At 44.0% G+C, this 25,413-nt stretch overlaps 1 protein-coding gene across 6 annotated transcripts; it reads right to left on the bottom strand.

Moving 5' to 3' along the window:
• Positions 1–468: 468 nt before the first annotated feature.
• Positions 469–15,487, bottom strand: ETV3 (ETS variant transcription factor 3). Of its 6 annotated transcripts, none has more exons than XM_059884779.1 (6): positions 14,683–15,487; positions 13,417–13,475; positions 12,583–12,820; positions 11,224–11,339; positions 7,226–7,249; positions 469–5,100 (listed from the first exon to the last, which is right to left on the bottom strand). In XM_059884779.1, exons 2-6 carry the CDS (start codon positions 13,460–13,462, stop codon positions 3,971–3,973), a joined length of 1,554 nt encoding a protein of 517 aa, XP_059740762.1. In that variant the 5' UTR covers positions 13,463–13,475; positions 14,683–15,487; the 3' UTR covers positions 469–3,970. The 6 variants fall into 6 exon arrangements, with proteins under 6 accessions (XP_059740762.1, XP_059740760.1, XP_059740759.1 ...); XM_059884777.1 differs by having other exon boundaries at positions 13,417–15,030; positions 15,427–15,487; XM_059884776.1 differs by having other exon boundaries at positions 15,427–15,487.
• Between the last annotated feature and the right edge of the window lie 9,926 nt (positions 15,488–25,413).

The raw sequence follows: 25,413 nt of genomic DNA, 5'->3' as shown, positions 1-25,413 counted from the left end.
CTAATTCAGTGTGTTTTCTGTTCAAATTGTACAACTACCATCACTAACTCTGGAACATTTTTATCACCCCCCAAAAGAAAATGTGACCCATTACCAATCTACACAGCAACCATTAACCTGTGTTTTTTCTACAGATTTGCCTATTCTGAACACTTCATACTTCATACAAAGTGTGGCCTACTGTTTCTGGCTTTGCCATGTACTCTGAATGATTTCTCCAATCAATCTGGAGGGTGAAATTCCCCAACCAACTTGTCTGTGGCTGCAGTGGTATTCTATCCAGAAGCAGCCATCAACACAAGGAAACTGACCATCTCCAAAACTGTTAAGGGACCGCCCTCACCATGTTGGTCCCTGCACAACAGGAATCAAGTGTGGGGGTGGGTGAACGAGTGTGCACGCAGCAGATGCTCCGGCACAACCACCCTGGCTCGGCGTGGCGACAACAAAACCAACACTCTGCAAACGTTACTTAAAAGTACTTTTTTTTTTTTTATTTAACTTCTGAGGTAAAATACTTTTTTTTTTTCTTTCAACTTCCATAACAAAATACAGAGCTATCAGATACCCCTGGAAAAAATATGTATATTATACATATATTTCTATAACATTACATCATATATATATAATATATATATGCAAAAATTTGAAGACTTTATAGAAAGCAGAACATCTAAAAGGCACTGCACAATGGAGTGAGGATTACTTACATGTTATGTACATATACACACTATTCTGCTTAAGCGGGTAACTAGTGAAGTCACCTTTCATGTGTGAATTTCCAAATATCCCTGCATCACAATTTTATAACTCAAAGAATGCCTAAATATTTCAAAACAAATTAACTGGTAACGCCCCACCCCCACCCTGCCAAGAACAAAAAAATCAAACAGTTCTTGAAAGACTGGATCAGTTTTCCCCCAAATTTAAAAGTATATTTCATTACTGTCTATAAAACAAAGAACACAAACATATTTATGGAATAAATAAAAAACAAGGGACAAACAGCCAACTAACTGACTCTACCCGCTTGGTAAGAAGTGATATACTTCAACTATTTTTTTCTTTTAATGCTTCTGAAAGTTTCTTGGCCCACTGAGGACTAGGGTGCAGTGATTCCCTGTTAGCGAGCTGGGTTTAATGCAGTGCAGCTTGAAAACTGGGGTTGGAGGGACTTACTGTTCATTTTTCACTCCTAGCGGTTCTTAAAAAACAAACACTCAGCAAGTCTGGATGCCCTGAAGAGGTCTCTATACTGTGTTCTTCCCTATAGCCAGAAAAGCAAACGGCTTGCAACAACATGCTCTTGATTAATACAAGTTCAGAATGTGTCTTTGCAAATTTTTAAACATTTGGCACAGCAAAAGCTGGAAAAAATGGGGAGGGAAAATAGACCTGGTGTTGTCCCCCCCCTTCCACATGCTGTCAGTGATGAGATGTTCACAGAAGAGAATGACCTGGCTTTGTGCCAGGCTTGTGACAGGTGCTGCCAGGAGTGGACTTAGGGGAGAAAAACTATCTCCCACCCCTTTGCCCCAGGATATATCAATGACCTCCACATCCCCTGGTCCACTTCCCAGGCAATCCCAAGTTCAGCTCTGAGTAGTACCCTCCCCCAACCCCAGTGTGCAGTGCAAATCAACCAACAATTTACTGGTGGAATGGCAATCAAAGGAAACAGTTAAACATCAAACAGTTTCTTAAAGCCAAAAACAGTTTTCATGGAGTTGAACATTTTTTGAGTGTTTTTCAAGTGTAAAAGCAGTGACTTTTTATTCAAACAGAAGCAGCATCTAGGAATTAATTCTGGCACTTGGGTTCTAGGGGGTTACAGGTACGCATCATGGATTTTTCTCTCTCTTTTTTAAAGGCCTCATGTCTATTCCTGAGTTCATACTGACACCTGCCGGCGCCTCCGCTCCAGTGGACAGAGGTGGTGGGCAGCCAGCCTCCCTGGTTAGATTGGGCAATGCCAAGCAGAGATGCCTCTTCCACCTGCCTGGGCTTGCTATTCTGATTCGAGGTAAGTCGAGGTACAGAGAAAGGAACCGACAAAAACACAACCAACCAAAGGCAGCCTGAGTTGTTAGGGACCACTCTCCTAATCCTTTTTCCAGGGAAAGACAAGTCACTCATGGAATTTCAAACAAAGGGGAGGACAACTGCCAAAAAAAAAAAAGGCATGATGGACTCAAGTCATCTTAAACCAATAACTCACCCACCTGCTCTAACCTTTCCCGGGCTCCTCTCTCAAGCATGCACTCCAGTTTAAAAAAAAACCCCCCACCCCCACCATAAAAAGACAACCCTCAAGTGCTTCTTAGGACATAGAGTTCACCTAGGGTAAGATGGAGTCAGGAATTTCTTGAAAGCATCCCTGTGCCCACTTCCTGCCCCTACCAGATATGCAGTTATTCCCCCCTCTGCTGCTTGAGGGTCTGAGCCATGTTAGGTATTTCTGTATCTATGTACTACATGTGCGCACACGTACACACAGCTGGCTGTGGATTCTGTCTGCCCTTAGTCCAGGTTCCTTTTGCTTCACATATGATCAATACCTTCCCATTCCTTTGAAGTTGATGCAACAGAACTTCCCATGCAGAAACAATCCCTGGAGTTTCATGGACAGTCAACTGATCTTAAGAATTAGTACGATCTAGGGGAATGGGTATGGCAAGAATGGCAACACGTCAGGACAGACCCCCACGGTTCACTTCTGCCAGCCCTGTGGCATCTGTCTGCCTTCTGTGTTTCCTATCCACCTCTTCCTTCAACCTCATACACATCCACTTGTACCCCCAGCCACCTTCTGCATTTCCAAGTATAATTTGCCCTTAAAGCCCACAATCCTGCCTTTCTGCTACCCATCCCAATAACATCAAGTGGGGATGATTAAATACCAGCTTAAAGTTTAACCATTTCCAACACCTCTGGATTATCTGAAAAGCTGTCCATGCCCTTTTACAGGTTTACGCTGACAGACCCGTATCATGTTGAAGTATGTTCATTGTTAAGGCTTTGACTGAAGAAAACGGTAAGAGCAGCAGACACAACAGAGACATCTTCAACTCGTGTCTCAGTCAACTCGCTCACAGTCACACACTGGTTTGGCTCCCTAAACGCACGGTGGAAAAAAAAATAATAATTTTTGTGTTTTTGTTTTTAAAGGCATCAGGTTACTTCCTTCTGTCCTCTTCTTTCTTCCCTGAACAAGAGTTTACAACTCCTCATGGCTTCTTAATAGAGGAAGTAGGTGAAATGTCCAAGAAATTCACAGCAGGGCTTCCTGTCTCAACCAGGTAGCTGAGGCTTGGTGCCTGTGCCTTCCCAGCCCCGCTCTAACTGGCAGTACATTTCATGTTTCCTGAAAACATTCTATATCAAAAAAAAAAAAGCCAAACAACAACAAAGGGAAAAAGAAAAAGAGCAACACGTGAACATCCCCCTGCCCCAGTAAGACAGATTATCTTACTTCTCCCCTGAAATAATTATAAAGAAACATTTCAGGCAAAATACTTAGTATTAATGGTCTCTGGCTGCTCAACCTCCCAACCATGCCCCTTTCCCTTTATGTGTCTCTCTCAGAGCAAAATAAATTCATTAATGGCTTTCCATATATAAATACAATAGAAAAGAAATAAGTCTGGAACCTGAACTATTATGGGACCAAACAGTTTCTTGGCCCTCTGGGAGTTTGTCAAAGTGTAAGCCTCAATAGGAAAGAGGCTCTTTCTCTTTTCAGTTCAATACCAATCCCGTCCTACTCACCAGGAAAAAGTGTGTTCACATCCCACCTAATTTACAACAGAAGACACCCCATCCTATCCCCAAAACAAAAATACAAGTCTACACCCCTAGAATGATCAAACCAGTCTAATTCCCTCCCCACCCCCCACCCTGAAATCTTGCTACATAAATACATGTGTGTGTTTTGATTATAGTATAAACAGCTCCCAATCCTCTTCCAGTTCTAAGCATCAGCAGCAGCTGTTGCCAAGCCCCGGGGTCCGGACCCATTCCAGAGAAACTTGCCATTCTTACTCAGGGCTTCAGGGTCATCATTCCAGCGCCGCTTCAACCGAAGCTTGGGGGGCATTAGGGCATCTTCTTTCTTCTCAGGTGCCCCGGGCTCTTTGCCAGGCCTGTCCTCACTGTCTTCAGACACCTCCAGGGGTTCTTCACTTGGGGTGCTAATGGGTACAGAAGGCCACACAGGCGGTGCAGCCGGGCGGGCAAAGATGGTGCTTTTTTCCTCCTCCGTGGTCCTGCCTGGCACAGTGCCCTCTTCTTGAGAGCGCTCCTCCTTCTCCCGTGCCGACTGCCTGAGGCTCTCAGGAGCCTTTTCCAAGGCTGGCTCCACCTTAATCCTCGGTGGGACAGGAGTCAGTGTGGGAACAGGGACAGGTGCTGCCTCCTCGCTGCTCTCCACCCTCTCCCGGTTCTTCCGCCCGATGGGTGGGGGCTGCAGCTTGATGGAAAACTGGGATGGCTCCTCGGGGTGCGCCTGGCACTGCAGTGGTGGCACCATGAGCCCTGGGTACCGAGGGAATGTCCGTGGACTCAGATGGTAGTTGAACACGGAACAGGCTTGAGAGTGAAGGTAGTGTTTCATTTCCTCAGGGCTGAAGGAGAAGCGACTGCTGCTGGTGAAGGGGCTCAGGCCTGGCGAGGGGCTGTAGGAGAAGATGGTGGGGGTCAGGGGCAGGGCTGGTGAGACGGGGACGTGAAGGACGCCTCCGCGGCCTGGGATCGGAGAGACGGCGAAGGGACTGTGGGGGTCAGGGTACATCCCTGGCCTGGAGAACAAAGGAAGCATGATGTCAGGCTTGCGCTTCTGGTGGCCAATCCCTCCACCCACGGCACTTCGGGAGGACATGAGATCCACGCCCCGGCGCCAGTCAGCGGCTGGGCCATCCTCCAGCTCTGAAAGCTCCACCTTTCTATCAATGCCATTGCTTGACTCTTGGCCAGAAGCAGTTAGAGAGCTAGCAGAGAACCGCCCTGGCTGCACATCACTAGTTGGAGAATGGGTGTCCAGAGGTGGGAAATGGAAGCGGGAAGAGCCTGTTGGCACTGGTGGTGCACTCTGGGGAACCACACCTGTGAGGGTGGGAAAGACAAAAGGCCACTTTAGAGGTCTAGTCATGCATGATCGGCAATTTAACTGACACTAAATAAGTACAAAATGTTGAAGAGCAACAGGAAACAAACATTCCAGCTGGACTGAATCTCTCACCTGCTTGTCTTTTCAGCTTCCTCCATTCAATTTAGTTGCCGCCTTTCTCTAGCCTCTTACTCACTTTGTTTTCCTAGTACTCATTGCTATCTAAAATATCATTTGCTTGTTTATCTGTTTTCTAAACCCCATGAAGGCAGGGATTTCTTATTTGCAAGTAGATTTCCAGCAGTTCAGGGCTGAATAATTAGTAGGCTCTTAAGAACTATCAGTTGAATGAATGAGTGTAAGAGTGTGTATATACAGTATATAACACCTGCTTCAATTCTCAGGTTTACAAATGGTCTTTTCTTATTTTCGTTATTTGGGCCACGTCTATAAAGCAAGCAAACAAACCGAAACCAACAGACAAAACTGGGGATGATGTGTATGTAAACAATGCATTAAAAGCTTGAAGACCCTGTACCTCACAAATATGAACATGACCAAGACCGCATTTTAAGATAAAAACACAACAAAGGGCCATGTTTGTTAAGGCAGGTTCTCATGGTGTGTCTTTTATCATTTCTGACATACAACCACTTCTTTAGAGTCTAATATTTTTCAATCTCTCCAAATCTATGTTCTATTATATAAATTCTGTGTAACAATCTCCATTCCCATCCTGCTTTCCATGCCTTTCAACCACTGAGGAGGCTGGAACAAAGTCCAGTCCCTACCACCCGTCTCCCAAATTTGTCGACTGAGATCTGAAGCTCTAAGCAGAAACCAACACTGCGCTACACAAGCCAATTTTAGAGGCTCGCAAGTTCTCTAGGGCCCTCAGAAGTCCTTCTGATAATCAGAGCATAAGACGTCTGAGGCCTCAGGGGCCCTATGGGCTCCTGGGAGGTATCAGTGTCTTCTATCACTGATGATGTCAGGAGGGCTATTTTTACCTTGAGGGAAGGATAAAGGAGAAGAAAAAGTAAGAAAAACCTCAAATAAGTGCAAGTGTGGTGACATAGGAGAAGAAACAAAAAGGTGCACAAGATATGATGTGGGGAGGAACTGCCAGCAATCAGCTGTGTTCTGTTCTTGTTACAACGGAGTCATCTTCAGATAGGACCCTGGGGTCAGTTGCTAAGTGCAAGACTGTGTAGCTTTCTCAGCACACTTGTCTGAAGAACACTGTGCCAGAGCAGCATGTCCCAAACTGACGTTCTGCAGAAAACTGTTCCACAGGTTTTTTTTTTTTTTCTAAAACAACTGATTTTAATTGTGTGATCAGGAAAAACAGATGGATGGACCTGTATATAATTTGAGCAGACTCAGGGGGGTCTCAAAAATATTTCTGCGACCAGCCTATTATAGTGGCTATGATTCTACTTTTTTTTTGATTCTCTTGAATCTTGATTTTGTATTAATAGCACATCTATTTAAAAGCAAAAGAAAAAAACCAAAACACGCCCCCTCCAAAACACTTTTCTGTGTGCTGGTGGATTGAATAAGTATAACATGGAGAGAAACGGAGGTGATAAAGAAGGTCCTGTCTCCTGAACAAGTCAGTTATTTGTTTTGGTTTTTCCAAGTGGAAGATAGATATCTCAGTCTCTACATGGGCTAAAGATACATTGTCAATTTGCAAAAATGGAGATAGAACACAGAGCATTTCCCAAGTGGGTTTAGAGGGAGTGAAGGAAGGCAATCTGGAGGCAGCATTCTGGATCCATTTAACTAGCTGCTGGAGAAGGAAACGGCAACCCACTCCAGTATTCTTGCCTGGAGAATCCCATGGACGGAGGAGCCTGGTGGGCTACAGTCCACGGGGTCGCAAAGAGTCAGACACGACTGAGCAACTTCACTTTCACTAGCTGCAGCAGTCCTACTTTAGCAGGGCTGGAAAATGTGGGTTTGAATCTTAGTTCTAGCACCTTCTACTTTGTAGCCTGGTACAAGTAACCAGTGGGTCTTTGAACCCCTTTGGCAAAATGGGAATAAGGCCCTTGATAAGGTTCAAACCCTGGCCCTACCACTTAATAGCTATGTTATTCTATGTAACTTACTTACCTTTCCAAGTCTCAGTTTCCTTACCTGTAAAACAGATAATAACAGGACTAATCCTCATGCTATGAAAACTACAAGAATTAATATTTGTGAAGTCCTTAAACTAGTACCAGCATATAGCAAATTCCATGTATTTGTTAAAATACATGATTTATTAGAAAATAATCATGGTTTAAAAAGCTAAAACTTTTAAAAGGCATATGGACCATATATTAGATAACAATATTAGAGCAATGTTAAAATTTCCTGAGTATGGTAATGTTACTGTGATTAGGAGGAGAATGTCCTTGTGCATGGGAGATACATACTGAAGTACACAGGGATAAAGTGTCACATCTGCAACTTAATCTTGAAAGATTTAAAAGTTATATATATAGATAAAGCAAATGTTATCCATTAGTGATTGTAGGTAGAGGATATATGGGTGTTCGCAGTTTTATTTTCTCCCCCTCAATTTTTTTGGTAGCTTGAAAGTTTTCTAAAATAAGGATAAATATAAAAAAAACTGGGGTGGGATAGAGAGGTCTCAAGTTCATCCTTGAACTGGTTTGCCCTGCCCCCAAACCCTGACAAGTAAGCATTTTTACTACATGTCTTCTGCATCTTTCCAATGTTTCTTATAAGTCCATTAAAAATACATGTTAATGTAAAAAAACTTAAGAATACATTAAAAAACGTATTTCTTCTATGTTCAAAAACACAGTTCAAAATAGCCCAACTGTATCAACCCACCATCTAGACAAGATCACTCTAGCCTCCAGGATCTAAGTCCACACAGCGCTGCTCCTCAGAGCATTTATCACATTCCACATTGATAGCTTATCACTCTTGCTAAATTTTAAGTTCCTTGAGGGAAGTAACTCCCCCATAATCTTTTTGTTTTTAAGTCTTAACACATTATCTGTTGAACAAATTAATGAATCCCAAATCCAGGGAAGGAACGTATGGTCTATTAAATATGAGCTAGATTTCAATAGCTCAATGGCTCAAGAATTGTTTCCTGAGAAACTGCCCAGCAGGTAACTGTACTCAAGCCACCCTGATCCATCTTTGACTCTGCTGTCATCCTCAACGTTATCATTTTAAAACGGGGACACCAAGACATATACTTCACTAAGCGGGGAGGGTGGCATGAGTTACCTCACAAAAACACTGGGCAAAAGTACCTCCATGAAGCAGATGTTCAATAAATGTTACATTTCTTTGTCATCATTAGAAGTTAACCTGAAATGTTTGGTCTATTTGGGTAAAAGTTCTCTATGAACTACTGACTCTAGTTCTTTGGGGTTATCTGCATCCAGGATGTAAAAAACTAGTTGTATCCTTAAAAGAAATGGACTTTTTGCTTTCCCCATGATTTTCTGATCAGGATCTTGAGCCTGGTTAAGAATCAATGTTGATTCAACTGACTTCTGGCCAAACAGGCAGTTCTTGGCCACTACTGTGTGGTTGCTAGGCCAGAGTCTTCACAGAGTGATGGTCTAGATTTCCTTTTCCTGGAAAAGCATATTGGTCCCCATTCAGGTTATCCAAGTGGCTGGATTTGTGGGTTTTCAATAGAAAAAAATGCAAATGTGAAGTCAAGTGGGCCTTAGGAAGCATCACTATGAACAAAGATAGTGGAGGTGATGGAATTTCAGTTGAGCTATTTCAAATCCTAAAAGATGATGCTGTGAAAGTGCTGCACTCAATATGCCAGCAAATTTGGAAAACTCAGTAGTGGCCACAGGATTGGAAAATATCAGTTTTCATTCCAATCCCAAAGAAAGGCAATGCCAAAGAATGTTCAAACTACCACATAATTGCACTCATCTCATACGCTAGTAAAGTTATGCTCAAAATTCTCCAAGCCAGGTTTCAACAGTATGTGAACCGTGAACTTCCAGATGTTCAAGCTGGTTTTAGAAAAGGCAGAGGAACCAGAGATCAAATTGCCAACATCCACTGGATCATCAGAAAAGCAAGAGGGTTCCAGGAAAACCCCTACTTCTACTTTATTGACTATGCGGATCACAACAAACAGTGAAAATTCTGAAAGAGATGGAAATACCAGACCACCTGACCTGCCTCCTGAGAAATCTGTATGCAGGTCAAGAAGTAACAGTTAGAACTGGACATGGAACAACAGACTGGTTAGAAATTGGGAAAGGAGTACCTCAAGGCTGTATATTGTCACCCTGCTTATTTAACTTATATGAAGAGTACATCATGAGAAATGCTGGGCTGGAAGAAGCACAGGCTGGAATCAAGATTGCTGGGAGAAATATCAATAACTTCAGATATGCAGATGACACCACCCTTATGGCAGAAAGTAAAGAACTAAAGAGCCTCTTGATGAAAGTGAAAGAGAAAGAGTGAAAAAGTTGGCTTAAACTCAACATTCAGAAAACTAAAATCACGGCATCCAGTCCCATCACTTTATGGCAAACAGATGGGGACAAAATGGAAACAGTGAGAGACTTTTTTTCCTGGGCTCCAAAATCACTGCAGATGCTGAGTGCAGCCATGAAATTAAAAAATGCTTGCTCCTTGGAAGAAAAGTTATGACCAACCGAGATAGCATATTAAAAAGCAGAGACATTACTTTGCCAACAAAGGTCCGTCTAGTCAAAGCTATGATTTTTCCAGTAGTTATGTATGGACTTGAGAGCTGAACTATAAAGAATGCTGAGCCCCTAAGAATTGATGCTTTTGAGCTGTGGTGTTGGAGAAGACTCTTGAGAGTCTCTTGGACTGCAAGGAGATCCAACCAGTCAATCCTAAAGGAAATCAGTCCTGAATATTCATTGAAGGACTGAAGCTGAAGCTTAAACTTCAATACTTTGGCCACCTGATGCAAAGAACTGACTCCTAGAGTCAAAATTCCTCTAGGTACACAGGGAGGGGGCAAGAGTGAAAAATAGAGGAAACAAGATGCCAGTGGTTAGAACAGGTTTGATTTCCTAACACCTCTCCCTCAGGCACAAGGAAAGAAAACAGGTTGTAATTAGAGAGACGCATTCCAATAGTTTTTTTTTTTTTAAATGCATGCCCCAGGGACAGGAGGGAGTGGTTACAGGGGAGATGGAACTGTAATGATAGCAGCATCAAGCTAAAACTGCCCTAACTTGTTGTGTGTAGTAATTACATATCTGCCACAGATCTCAGCATATTCTCTCAGCCACACCCCTGCTCTAAATTTTCAGGTTTCTTTCAACTTTTTCCTGAGAAGTTGTAATACTACAGAGTCACAAGCAGACTTCTTTGCCTTATACAATTCCACAAACACAGAGCACTGATGGACTCCTCAGAAATTAGTAAAATACAATCTGTTTTCTTAGGCAGGGGCCCGATTTGCATCTTGAAACAAACAAACATCCTTATCAGAGACTGCCTTCTCCTTCGCTGAGAGGCAGACCCAAAACCTCTGTGAAAAGCTGTAATGGAAAGCTATCCTGTGGAGAGCCTAGAGGGGAAGCCTTGCAACACTTCAGAGAGAAGGTCAAGTAACCCCAGAGTCTTGTTCTCCGAGGAGTTGTTGGTGCAGATCAAAGGCACTGCTTTTCACTGCAAACATATGAACCTCCCCTCCTGTGATCAAGGATGCTGTGGTTTTGATGAGATTCACTTGATAAGGGTGAGCTTGGTTGTTTCATAGAAAATCGGAAGTGTTTTAGAAACTACTTCTTGTCTGTGAAAGAGCCACTGGGCTGGGAGTTGAAATTCTGAATCCTGAACTTAAGGATCAACACAAACCTATGGAATAATATTCCTAAACAGGACAATGCAATAATATCTAGGAGATGACAGATAATATGCAGAAAACAGACCCAAATCAACCAAATTTATCTCAGTGCTGCAGTCTATCACTTCCTGTGAGAAGAATGAGACTAGTTGGCAGAGGGAATCCAGGGGATCATATTACTATGGTGTTTCTAAATACCCCTTAAACATGACAAATCTGAAGACCTGGGTTTTTAAAATTCTTTTTTAACTCCCCATCAAGAGAGTTCGCATCTTACCACTTGACCGAATGTTGATGAATGGGTAGTTGGGCATCACCAGCTTGTTGAAGTTAAATTTATAAGTAAATCTTTTCCCTTTTGTTTTATGAAGGATCCTCTTGTTGTAATAGTATCTGTAAAAACAAGAATGCATGTCAAATCGTCTTCTAGCTACTGACTGTTTTTGATACACTTAGGTAACCAACAGCTCAACCAACAGACAATCAACAGCTCTTGCTCAGAGTATTACTTGCGGAACATCACTATCATTCTTTTGCAGCTTTGCCCTCAGGTTAGGGCTGGGAGACCTAAGAGCTTACTTTTCAGATTCAATTTTCAACAAGATTCCAGTCCTTTACAAAGACAGTCTCTCTTTGAGATCCTGTACACCTATTAGAGACCCAACCCTTTTCTTGTCTATCTCTCTACGGTTTCAATTCTTTAGTCCATTTCCTTCCTGTTCTACTATACGTCACTGCTTCGTTTCTCTTTTCTGCCTTCCCCAGGTAGGGGCAGACAAATCTCTTGGGAGACCTGATGTGGTTAGTCTGGAAGCCTAAGCTCAAGGCATAGACAAAGGAATGTAGAACTGTTTTATGGTGGCAGGTCAAATAATGGTACATTCTGAGCTGGAAAACAGCAGTCAGCTTGGCCTACTTCACTTTCAAAAGAAGTGAGAGGCTCCAGCAATGTTGCTGCTCAGATTTTACATTCGGGGTCACACAATGAAGGAAGGCAGGGGAATTTCAATGTACCCAGAACCTTGAATATATTCAGTGGCATAGATTATAAACACCCCTGGAGGGGTAAAGGGTTATGAAATATAAAGACTGGCAAGGGGAAAAGAGAACCTGAGAAAAATTAGAGTGACCAATCTTTATAGACAAGCTGGAGCAAACTACGAACCGACAGCCCATTGAGCTCACTGGCTCCTCAACAGTGAGGGCCCCGCCATGCACTGAGCAGTCCTCTTGTGTGCCTGCTTCACTCTTTTTCTAGTGTCTTTCAGGAGTGCCTAAAGAAGAGACAGTCTAATACATTTCCAACGGGGAAGTCTAAACTAATCTTTGGATTACAAATTAGCTCCAATCCAGGTTTCACCACACATTCTCGCCCACTACAGAGCAGAATCGGCTGTCAGGATCCAGTGCCAGCCACGTTGGAATTCCCTCCTACATACAACCAAAGATATGCCTTTTCTCCTCCTGTGCCTATGCCACCCAGATTTAACAGCTCTTCTACTCCCGCTGTAAAGCTACACGTTATTCACTAGTGTCGTCTCTCATTACCTGATACATTTTTATCTAACATGTACCAAACTACTTAAGCCTCTTTCCAATCTGTTAACACAATGGATTTGGGAATTCTTTTCCCTACCTCAGAGCTCGGCTCAGCTTGTCGTAATTCATCTGTGGTTTGCACTTCCTGCGGCCCCAGAGGCGGGCCACCTCGTCCGGATCCTTGATGACAAATTCCCCATACTCTCCCTGCTGCCAGGCAATGACATGGCGGAACTCCTCCTTCTGCAGCAGCTCCAGGATGAAGTGCCACAGCTGGATCTGCCGGGAGCCCGGGGATGACTCTGTTTTATAGGCCCAATCAGGAAACTGATACCCTTTAATATGAAAAGGGCAAGATCAAGGTAGTCAGGAGCTAGGAACATACATACCAGTATCCCCAGCTTCACATTCCGATGCTCAGAAACTCTAGAGTGCTGTGCAAACATGCCATGAACACCCTTTGAGTCAACTGGGGCTAATCACAACAGTGCAGAGGAAGGCAGACTGAAGTTACCTTTCCTTGTGGCAATCATTAAATCTGATAAGAGATGGGTAGCAGCAGCCAGGTGTCCTAATCTTTTCCCCTTTCAGACTTTACTAAATCTCATGCCTACTTCCTGTGAGGACATGAAAGTTTCAAAGGGAACACACAGGAAAGACAATGTTTTAGAAAACAGCACCTTTTCCCCAAGGTTGGAATTGTTTCTCTAAGAGGAAAGAGACTTGAAAGCTTGGAAATGAGGGTGTGGTGACCACATTTGTTAACATTCATCCATAGGAAAAAGCATACAACTGTCCTAGCAGTATCTACCCTGTCAGGAGGCGGTCAGTCACAGTCTGGCATTTGTGAACCAAGCCCAAATGAAGAGAAAAGGGACCACTGAGGGGCATTCCAGGTACATCAGAAAATGACTGATTAGCTTCTGCTCACCTCCACCTCCTTCTGGCTTTTCCACGACGCTACAGCCCGCTTTCATTTTCACCCTCCTGCTGAGAGACACAAGCCATGTCAATTAATTTAAGGTGTTCTGTGTTTTTTATCCTCCCAAGGTTTTCTGCCACAGCCTTTTCCCAAACTTCCATTTCCTCATCTTTCCCTCCTTATGTAACCCTCTTTCAAACATGTCACTTCCAGAGTGCTAATCCTCAAGTCGTGAAATGATGATCCTCAGGTCATCAACTTCAAAGACCATAATTCATCTCTTACCTGACTTTAAACCACAAATAGTAAACACTGTTTTTAATATTTGCTTTCTCCCTCCTGACCAATCTTTCAAATGTAAAAAAAGGAAGGGTATGGTGAAATGAGTCCAAAAAGGCAGCCAGAACAAGTCAAACAGTTTGTCTTCTATTACTAGACAGGCCTAGATGCCAAGATACACAAGCCTGAGTTCACCCAGATGTACCAGTTTAAAGAGTAAAAAAAAAAAAAAAAAACAAAACCAAAACCCAAATCCATCTGATTGCCACTCAAGAATGAACATCTGATTTTGATTTACTTTCCTGAATTATGTGAGATGGGAAAAGGAAAACTCCTCCCAGTCAGAAACTGCCCCTTCCTCCTTGAAAAACACCCTGGGATACAGGAAGTAAACACACCATATGTACAGTTACTCTATACATGAAAACTCACACTCCTCCCATTTTTCTCTGAGAAAAAAATTTATATTTTCTCCCTTTAACAGAAAGGAAAAAAGAAGCAAGCATTTTTGGGAACCTTCTGTTCAACAAGTGGAGGCAGTCTGGCTGTGATCTGCATTCATTCCATCCAGATTTACAGTTCTTAATAAATTTCCTGCTCCTAGCAGCAAGCAGCCTGTATCTGTTACTCCTTTAGCAAAAAGCAGGGATGAGTAAAATGGCCAGAGAAATATGCAAGCAGGAGAAGGCAGATTTACTCTTACTCAGGCAGTTCCCCAGGGTGAATGACAGGCCCTCAGCACCAACATTAGCAGGAGTCTAGAGGGAATGTAGGTGCCTTGGTGACCCTAGGGCGGGGTGGATACAAATTCCTAATCTTGAAATTTCATCTAACCTAGGATTCCTCTAGATCCTTTGAAATTTTTTTTTTTTCCCCTCACCATACACATTTAAGAAGACCAACCAACAAGTTTCGGTCTAAGAAATTACCAAGGAATGAAGATGGATAAATGCCCCAAAGGAAGGAGAAAACAAACAGAAACACACAGTTACATACACAAGATACACAATAACAAGGCCCCAGAGCTGAGGCAGTAGTTTCCTCTCCTGGCTGCTTCCATCTCCGTGACAATGAGGGAGGAAAAACACTAATTTCCCCACGACTCCAGGAAGCTGCCTTGAACGTTAACAACGAGGCTGCTCCGTCGGGTTGCGGAATCTTTATCCTGACATGGGAATGCCTTCACTCACGACGACTCTGGGGTTCAAATCCCGCCGCAACAATGACGTGCCCAGGAAGCTTTCTCCTGACATCCCAACTCTCCGATTTCACCTATAAAGGCCTTCCTCCCAGGAGTCCGGAGGCGCCTCTTCATGCCTTTCGCAAATTCACTCCGAGGACACACTGTCGAAGTAGGGTCACTCATCTTAACTCTGCACAGCCCGGCAGGCCCCTTGCCCTACCTCGGATTGCGACCATTCCCCATAGAGTGAGGCTTGCAGACCCTGGTACCGCGCGCGTCCCGGCTTCCACAGCCCCCGGAGCCTCCTATTTATCTGCCTGCCGACCGGGCCTTCCTCTCCCCGTGGTCTCGGGGCTCCGCGGAGCCACCGCAAGAACGCTGCCCGGGTCCCCGTCGCCCCTAAGCCACGGGGGCTCCCTCCCTCCCCCGCCCCCGCGCAGGGGGAGGCCCAGCAGGGTTAGTACGTGGCTCTCCCCGCTGTCCCGGCCGCAGGGACGCCGTCACAGCCGAAGCTTGGGGGTCGGCCCGGACGAGTCGGCGGCGAGGCCGGGACTCACCTCTCCCCGGCACGGTCGGTCTTCGGTCCGGTCTCCTCCGCGGCGTCTCCGGCTCCTCCTCATCCACCCCAGCAGGAAGTGACCTCCTCGGCTGCTTTCGTCACTTCCATCCTCAGCGGAGAGGGCGGGGGAGGAGGCGGCGCCCTCCCGCCGGTCTCCCAGCCGCGCCCCGCCGCACCCAGCCGCGTCTCCCTTTCCTTTCTCCTTTCCGCAGACGCTGGCTTCCGCCTGCACCCCGCCCCCGCCGCGCGCTCCTCCCGCCGCGCTGCCAGCGCAGCTTCCCCGGCGCGGCCCGTGCGTCACGCTGCGGGGGCACGTTACGCACGCTCGTGGCTGGTGGCCGGGCGGCGGGCCTGTGGTCGGCGGGACTAGCAGCGGGATGCGGCGGGCTTTCCCGCCGGTCGGGTGTGGACGAGGCTGTGCCCCGGGGGGTCTCACCTGTCGCCGGAGGGCACCTCGCAGTTCTCCCTGGAAGGGGCCCGGCTCCGACTTGAAGCTTCCCCCAGACCACTGAGAGGGTGGGGTCCTCCGTTTCTCCTTAAAAGGGGCCTGCGACCTCCAAGAGAGGAGAGGCTTCACAATGGGAAGAGACACCCGCGGACCTCAGAGGGCGTTCTTTACCCTCTTAAGAAAGAGTCTTTTCAGATACTTTGAAAAGACTCCGTGAGGCTTTCTGTGAATCGCTTTGCTTCGGCATTTTTACCCGCTCCGCCCAGACTTAAGGGGGTTGTGAAGTTTCTTCGCTGATCCCTGCCCCTCTGCATTTAGCTTAATTTGTCCTAAACAACTTGCACGTCTCCCTAAGTCATTCAGATACATCTCTCCTTTCTTTTTTTCTTTTGTTCCTGCTCAAGCAATGACTAGCATCTTGTCCAATACACTTTTTGTTCTTCCTTTAAGGTTCTTTTTAATAGTAAAGGACCTCAAACAGTTCAACATTAGCTCCATCCCAGCCCCGTATGTTTGAGTGATGTCAAGGCCTAGTTTTACTCCGAAAGGAAAGAAAAAAAGGGGAGGAATGGGGATCAGTAAAGTTGAAGTGAGTTGAAATGATCAGTAAGAATGTGCCAGAAGTGAAGAAGAGAAATGGAATTGAATGACAATTTGGATAAAGGAGTAAACTTTGTTTTGTACCGCTGTTCTAACTATACGTTTATGTCCTGAATGCCAAGAAGAACATGAAACATCACCATTAGTTAGAAAAGTTGGCTTCCAGTTTTGGGTTTGCCACTCGCTGTTCTCTGGTTACTGTAAATTAGCTAATAAGTTGGTCCCTTCTGGGGCTACAATTGCCTTTTCTGTTTAAAAAGAAAAGAGAATGGTGTTGGTGATACAGGGTCTTTTCTAGTGAGAAAATCCTATGCAGGTGAATAAAATGAGAAAAATTCCAGTGCCATATGGAGATTACTGCGATTGCTTTAACCTTTGTATTCTATTGCTTTTCTTCAAGTTAATCACTCAAGAAATGCTGCCTGTAATCTTAAATTGTACATCGCGGACCACCTCTGGGAACTGTGCCTCCCATGTAATGAGTGTTAACCTGAAGCATCTTTCTTTAGCACATAGGAAACCTCCTGACTAGGCCCTCTTGGAAATGGCTGTAAGAAGTTCTGAAGAAGTTAACACATCCTGGAATCAGGACTTTACCCCCATCCCTGTTTAATATAAAAGAAGCTTGAATTCGAACTCAGGGAAGGTTCTTTGGGACACTAGTCCACCATCTTCTCTGTCTCCAGGCTTTCTAAATAAAAGTTGCTCTTCCTTGCCCCAACAGCTCATCTCTTGATATATTGATCTATCATGCTGTGAGCACTACGAACTTGGGCTTGGTAACATTTTACCAGTATTTTCAGCTATACAGTGAGTCTCTTAAGTTCAGAAACTGTCTATCTATCCTTTGTATCTTCTGCATAGGACCTAGAACAATGCTTTATATGTAGATGTCGGGTATTTGGTTAAACATTCTTTTAAAAGTATTGGAATTTGGGGAGTTCCCTGGTTGCCTGGTGGTTAGGATTCAGGCTTTCACTGCCAGGGCACAGGTTCTCTCCCTGGTCAGCGAACTGAGATCCTGCAAGCTGAGCAGTATGGGGAAAGAAAAAAAGGAATTTAGCTAAATGATGTAAATTGTAGTCAGGTCCTAGTGCCTTCACTGACTAGCTGTGTGACCTTGGTTAAGTTACTCAACTTCTCTATAAACATAATACCTATAGTGTCTACTCACGTGGTTGTATTAAATGTGTTAATACATGTAGAGTGGTTAGAGGACAAAATGGCACATTATAAATATGGCAGAGAAACAAATGTTGGTGAAAATAGTCATAAGAACCATCATAAAAATCCTCAAATTCTCATACCACCCATACACATCTTAGTATTTGTGTCAACTCAGAAACTAGGATGAGCAGCCTCCTTTGAAAGTATGAAATTGCTAACCTTTGACTCATGTCTCAAATTGTCATGGATAAGCCAGCACTTCACCTCCAAAGATCTTGCGTTCTACAAGGAGCCAGCATCAGAGTATAGGACTCTCTGCATATTCGTAGCCCAGTCCCCTGGGCTTCTCTGGTGGCTCAGATGGTAAAGAATCTGCCTGCAGTGTGGGAGACCCAGGTTCGACCCTGGGGTCAGGAAGATCCCACTGGAGAAGGGAATGGCTACCCACTCTACTATTCTTGCCTGGAGGATTCCATGGACAGAGGTGCCTGGTGGGCTGCAGTCCATGAGGTCCCAAAAAGTCAGACACGACTGAACGACTAAGCACAAGCAAACGGTCCAGTCTCCTACAGGTCCCTTGCTGCAGCTTCTCTTGCTAATTAAGGCTCCGAAGGATGACTTGAGTAAACAAAAATTAATAGAGACAAATAGGTATCTCTACCTGGCTGGAGTCTGATTTGATACATTGAGAAATGTTTATATGCCAGCAGAGCTCAAAAGAGTTTTTACCTTAAGAATCTCATCACTGGCCTGAAACTCAACAGGTGAATTTGGGTTTGTTTAAAGCAAACTGGAAACTCTCTAACAATTTGTGGATCCAGATAAGTGAGTTTTGCCCTGGGAACCTCTCCTGTGGTGTTAGAATCTGGGGAGATGGAAATTGAGGGCAAGATAGGGACTTCTTGGCTTCATGTCGGAACCTTGCCTTCACGTATCCAAGGTTCTTATCTCCTCCACCATGGCACTGCTGCTTTCTTCACCCACTGCAAACAGGTTTCCCAACTTGGAATTTCTTGTTCCTGAAGTGTGGAGAGCTTGAGTTTTCTGAAAGCATGGGGGTGGAAACACTTAGATACAGTCCGGAAGTCAAGACAGGTAAATATGTCTTGAACTTCCACTTGCTCAAAGGCCCTCTTTGTCCACTTACTGCCTTCCCCCTCTCTTCCCACCCATCTTTATGATTGTTCCATAGGCCTAACGATAAATTTCTGTTTTAAATCTCACACTCTCTACTCTGGCCGCAACACAGCTAATCCATTGCTTCTTAACTTAAAAGAGAGGGAAAAAAGAACTCAAAAAACTTTTTTCCTTCCAAAAAAAAAAAAAAAATCCTTTCTGAATTGGTGTGTGTGTTTCTTTCTTCCCTGGCTCACTTTTCTGTATTGTTCCCGTTTGTATTTATGGACTCACAGGCTTTCCTCTCTATTCTTGCTGTAGATCACTGTAGTAGCTCTACTGTTAGATACCATCTGTATGTCATGTACATATTTGTTCTTTGTGTGTTTGTCTTAGATTGCAGGCCCTCAGAGGTTAGAGCTGCAGTTGATAGGTCCCCACAGTGCCCAGAGCAGTTCTGTGTCATCATTTGAAATGCCTAATGATGATGATTTCCTTTTCTGTGAATGTGCTGCTAAGACTAGCTTCTTCCTATCTCCCTCAGAGTCCACCAAGTCTCCCAGTAAAAACCGGGTAGCCTCTTTTCCCCAAAGTGTGTCTTCAGTAAACTTGGATTCAGAAGACCCGAGTTTCCATCTCATTTCTGCCCCTTCCTAATGAACTGTGTTCTGACTAGCCTCTGAGTTTCAGCCTCCTCATCTGTAAAAGGGGCATGCTATTGATGTCCTTGATGAGGACAGAGTGTAACAGTGTCTGTGGAGTGCTTGTCAACTATGAAACCCTTTACAAAAGTCAAGGATCTGATTACTTTTGTTGCTACCCCAGACCTTACTCTGTTCTTGGTATCAAGAGCTCAGACTTTATAGCACTTATCACCTAATTTCACAAACTTTGAGTGGATTTAATGTTTCAAACTTGAGTAGGAATCTAACGGAAAAAGAATTTTGCCTTGAGAATTAGTGTTCTTGAGTTTCTCATCTAGGCACTATCTTATGAAGACAGTACATTGAGGCAGTATATTTCAATCACTCTGTGCCTCAGTTTCCCCATTTATAAAGTGACCATGACAGGAAATTCCAGAAAGAAAAATACTGTAACATTAGACTATTTACAGTCTTCCTTAGTGGCTCAGATGATGAAGAATCTGCCTGCAGTGCAGGAGACCTGAATTTGATCCCTGGGTCAGGAAGATCCCCTGGAGAAGGGAATGGCAACCCACTCCAGTATTATTGCCTGGAAAATACCATGGACAGAGGATCCTGGTGGCCTACAGTCTGTGGGGTCCCAAAAAGTCTGACATGGCTAACACTTTAGACTGTTTACACTGATGAGGTCAAAGACTGAATGGTATATATGAAATTAACTTATTCCCATTCATTGTGACTCAGTTTCGTCTTCGATAAAGTGAAGAGAAATGATTATAAGAGAATAAAATTTGACTAAATATTATTTGCATTTTACCACATTGGACTCAAGTATCTCATAGGATTTTGTGTTTTGGTTTAGTTTTCCCATCAACTCAAGGTTGTTGTGAGGCTAGAGGAATTAATGTCAGTAATATGAGTGGGGATCCCCAGATTAAAGGTTAAGTGAGTCCAAAGCAGAAGTAACTTTGCCCAAAGTCACAGCTCGGCCAGGAGGAGTAGAGAGCCTGACTGTTTGTTTAGCAGTGACTTAGGGACTCAAGGACTCTCCCTGATTCCACGTCCATCACAATCCACAAATACCCCTTCCTCTCATTTCCCTTTTCTAGGTCTTGGTTCCTTCATGTCAAATCAACACTGTGGAGAAGGTAGTGAGAGATCAAGAAGGAACAGATCAGGAGAACAAGATTAACACGAGGAAATGGCCACTTAAGTTATTCTGACTTTCTTGCCCCCTGACAGCCTAGGAGAAAGTTTGCCCTAACCAAATGTTTGACTGCCAGAATCATGCCGCGTGGCTTGTGGGATCCTAGTTCCGGGAACCCACGCCCTCCAGCAAGGAAAGTGGGGAGTTCTGACCACTGGACCACCAGGGAATTCCTAGAATCCATCGATTTCTGAAGGTTCACTTCTTTCAGAAAGCCTGCTGAAGTTAACTGGAGCAGAGGGCTAGATTTCTTGGTCTTAACTTATACAGGATGTTTTCTTCTAAGACCCTAGGATATTTGTTTCCCAAGCTGAACCTTGACCTGTTTGCCATATAAACCTTTTGCTGTCTTTTGTATTTATTCACTGTTCATATCCGGCTCTCACTATATTCTCTTTATGACTGTCCACATCGTTTGTCATCTTAAGCGGGCAAAGACTGTGTCTATCTAATTTTCATTATATAACGGCCAATAAAATGATAATCACTGTAATAGACTTGGAGATCATAGTCTAACAAACACTAATAATAGTTGCAGTGAAAATGGAGTGAGGCCTCAGACCTAGTTAATTAACAGGTAATCACTTTAAGAATATTTTTTAAAGTGTTCCTTTAATCATTGTGCACATGTATTTAGATGTGTAGAATCTTAGAGATGGAATGAGTGTCAGAGGTCACCTATCACATCCCTTCTCTCAGTGCTCCCAGCCTCTTCTTGGACCCTCATGATGATAAGGAGGTCATTGCTTTGCTAGACACATGTATTTTTTCAATATTTTAAAAAATATATTACATCTACAAAAGAGCATATGAAAGTATACATGTATCAGATGCAGAACAATAATAAAACAAAGTACCTACCACCCAGGCAGAGAACAGAAATTACCATACTCTAGAAGTCCTCTTTGTACCTCCTGATTCATCCAAATTCAATGTTTAGATCACCCTCATTATAGAAAGTTCTTCCTTATATGGAGCTGAAATGTGTTCCATTGACATGACTAGCCATGACTCCTAGTTCTGGGCACTGGGGCTATGAAGATTAGTGTTTCTTCTGTGTGACAGTTCATCAGTTATTTGAAGACAGGTATTATGCCTCCATTAGCCATTGCTGGAAAAAAAAAACCTCCTTAGTTCCTTTTCTCTGCAAATGTGGCTTCAATAACTAGACACTGTCCTTCACAGACCTGGTCTGAGCAAAGTAGAGAGTAAAACTATTCTGCCTCCTTTATTCAGATGCTCTCCACCCTCCTTTTTTGGTGCGGAGGGATAGGATTAACTTTTTCAGAGGCCACAGTACACTGCTGAGGGGGTGTGTGTGTGCTCACTCAGTCGTGTCTGACCCTTTGCGAGCCCATGGACTGTAGCCCATTAGGCTCCTCTACCCATGGGATTATCCAGGCAAGAATACTGGAGTGGGTTGCCATTTCCTCCTCCAAGGGATCTTCCTGACCCAGGGATTGACCCTGCGTCTACTGCATTGGCAGGTGGATTCTTTACCACTAAGCCACCTGGGAAGCTACATTGCTGAACAGGATAGTCGGAATATTCATGGCGTTCTTTTGGGAACTGTTACCCAGGACTCTTCTGTTAAGTAGTTTTAAAATCTAAACGCCAGACTTCAAGTTACATTAATTCTTGTCAATCTTTATTTGGTTGGTTTTGATCTGTTATTCATTCCAGCCTGTCTACATCATCTTGATTTATTAGAGTATATTATTGGTGTCATTTATTGATAAACTGTATTTGGGGCAGCTGTATTTGCATCTGAAAAAATGCAGAATATGCTGAAAGGCCAATGTTAAACTATTCTAAACATAATCAAGTATTTTCTAAATGGTTCAGAAGTCACTGCAGTGTCTCCTCAATTATTACACCTTTGATCTGTAAGATGCCAGTTAGCAGAGTTACAGGTAATGGGATTTCAAATAGCAGAGTGCTTAGTGCATGAGACTCTGGCAGAGAGTTAAAGCCACTGTGAAAGCAGAGAACATCAAAGTAAAGCTTGTCATTATGTTGGCAGCAGGGAAGGGGGGTGGGAGTTCGTGTACAGTAGCTGGACATCATAAGGAGCCGGGAATCTATCGTATTTTGGCATCAATTCAGAAGGCGGACTTCTAGATACATGTACTGCCAGGATATTTTTCCTCTCAACAATAGATTATTGTAATGGGCTTGGCTAATGTGCTTGCAATAATGCATTAAGACCAGGTTCATTGGCACAATTAAAAAAATCACAATCATTATAATAACAGGTCTTGATTTTGCAGCAAAAATCTGGGCTGCTAATACTTGAAGGAAAGAAGAAAAAAATCTCGACTTGGAAGGAAAACACCCTAGCACACACCTTCTTCTGGCTGTTAGGAAAGCACCCGGGGCACAGAGAGTAGGCACTGCAGAAGCACAAACACACACACAAGTGTCATCTTGTTCACTGTCTGCATATGCAGATGCTGTTTGCAGACCAAGTCCTCTCCTGCCCCTACATGTCAATGTGGCCCAGAGCAGTGCGAGTTTCTCTTACATTCCTCGTGGAAAATATTTTGTACTAACATTGCCCCTGAATCCCTGAAACTCTAATTGAACGTGAATGTTTTAATTGAACCTCATTACTTGAACTGCATGAGGGAGATGTGGGTCCCTTCGGTCTGAAATAGCGAGGAGACTGAACTCAAGGTTATACAAGTGAGTCTCCTGGTGCCAAAATCCCCTGCCTCTGGGAACCCAGTTACTTGTGGCAACTTTGAGTTTTCGCCTCCCCTGCTCCTCCTTGACGCCATGTAATTCCACCTTTAACTGCCTTCTTTTTTTTTTTTTTTAAGTTACATTTTTTTTTTTTTTTTTTGGCCACACTGCGTGGCATGTAGGATCTTAGTTCCTAGACCAGGGATTGAACCCATGCCCCCTGCTTTGGAAGTGTGGAGTCTTAACCACTGGATCGCCAGGGAAGTCCCTCTTGATGCAGAGAGGGAAGTTGGAATTAGATGGAAATCGTGAGAGCCTTTCTAGCATTGGGGAACTGCCACCAAATAAGTCACTTATCCCCACAACTAATGCCATTCATCGGCTAGGGTGCCTGATTCTTCCTTATTCTGTAGAACATGGATGACCAGATCATGGGGTTTTTGTGGACCAAATGTAACATGCAGCAGTGCTTTCTGTGGATCTGTGACATCCTTCCTACAACTCCACAAATCAAGTATCACATAAAGAGCTCAGCCTTACAGTTGTTAGTCTATCTTTCCTTCTCAGATGAAATTGGTCTAAGCGTTATAGGCTCCCTGGCCAAGCTCATGAGGATCATTCTTTGTTAGAACAGAATAGGATAGACATTATTGTTGCTGTTCAGTCGCTGAGCCATGACCGACTCTTTGTGACCCCATGGACTGCAGCACGCCAGGCTTCCCTGCCCTTCACTGTCTCCTGGAGCTTGCTCAAACTCATGTCCATTGAATCAGTGATGCTATTCAACCATCTCATCCTCTGTTGCCCACTTCTAGGAGGTATCAATACCAGATAATATACCACCTTTACAAGTACCAGTAGGGCAGAAGGGATGCCCATTTCTGGAAGACATTTTTCTAGAAAACATAGTAACTTCTTAAGTTTACATATTTTTCAAAGCATTAAATCTATTTTAATTTTTTTTAATCCATCCATCATTCATTCTACAATCCATGCAGCAATTACTATATACCATGTCCTGTGCTGGACTTTGGGGAAGCAAAGTTCATGGAATGTGGTCTCCTCTGACTGAAATAACTGTTTCATTAGCTGCACTCCAAGTGTGTGTATGCTCAGTCGCTTCAGTTGTGTCCTACTCTTTGCGACCCCATGGACCGTAGCCAGCCAGGCTCCTCTGTCCGTGGAATTTTTCTGTCAAGAATATTGGAGTGGATTGCCATGTCCTCCTCCAGGGGATCTTCCTTACCCAGGGGTCGAACTCACATCTCCTGTGTCTCCTGCATTGCAGGCAGATTCTTTACCTCTGAGCCACCGGGGAAGCCCAGCCATACACTGTACAAATAATTAAAGGTGTGAACCACAGATGGAGCAAGCCAAATTTGTGAAGAGAGTTTAATGTAATCAAATATAGCATAAACAGTTTCATTTAATTCATTAAATTCTATGTGTTAATTTGTTCAGTAGATACTGGCTGAGCACTTAACTATGAGACAGGCACTGTGCTAGTCACTGGGGGTACACAGATGATTCAAACACTGGTCTCTGCTTCAAAGAGCTGAGAGTCTAGTGGGAGAGGTAGAAGCATAAGCAGACAGCCACACAGTGCAGGGGCGCGTGCGACAGACAGTTTGGTAATCTGCTCAATAATTCCCAACTCTTTCTTTCTGGCCGGCAGAACCCTCTTCCCATTGTAAAATCAAAAATACTTTCCAACCCTCCCCTTGTAACTAGGAACAGGGCATGTTACCAAATCCTACTCTGAAAGTCTACTGGAGGAGTACTGGAAAGGATTCTTGATCTGAAAGAGATATTCCCAGAGGGGATCTCCTATACCTTCATCTTCTGTTCTGGACTGAACTGTGTCCTCCCCCAACCCCACAAATTCACGTGTGGAAGTCCTAACACCCAGTGTCTCAGAATGTGACTGTATTTGGAGATGGGGTCTTTAAAGAGATAGTTATATGGGCTTCCCTGGTGGCTCAGTGGTAAACAATCTGCCTGCCAATACAGGAGATACCGGTTCGATCCCTGATCCGAGAAGATCCCACATGCTACGGAGCAACTAAGCCCGTGCACCACAACTACTGAACCTGGGCTCTAGAGCCTGGGGAGCTGCAG

This window comes from Bos taurus, chromosome 3, assembly GCF_002263795.3.
Source record: "Bos taurus isolate L1 Dominette 01449 registration number 42190680 breed Hereford chromosome 3, ARS-UCD2.0, whole genome shotgun sequence".
Classification (NCBI taxonomy): domain Eukaryota; kingdom Metazoa; phylum Chordata; class Mammalia; order Artiodactyla; family Bovidae; genus Bos; species Bos taurus.
Note: the sequence above shows the minus strand (reverse complement) of the source record. Positions and strands in the feature narration are given on the sequence as shown.

Excerpts from the sequence above, each read along its gene's own strand:
- ETV3 (XM_059884779.1), bottom strand. The coding sequence starts at position 13,462 with ATGAAAGCGGGCTGTAGCGTCGTGGAAAAGCCAGAAGGAGGTGGAG. Across the intron at positions 12,821-13,416 it reads AAAGCCAGAAGGAGGTGGAG|GGTATCAGTTTCCTGATTGG; the intron begins GTGAGCAGAAGC and ends TTCATATTAAAG. Across the intron at positions 5,101-7,225 it reads GGAAACTGAGACTTGGAAAG|GTGTGGTTCCCCAGAGTGCA; the intron begins GTAAGTAAGTTA and ends CCACCCTCACAG.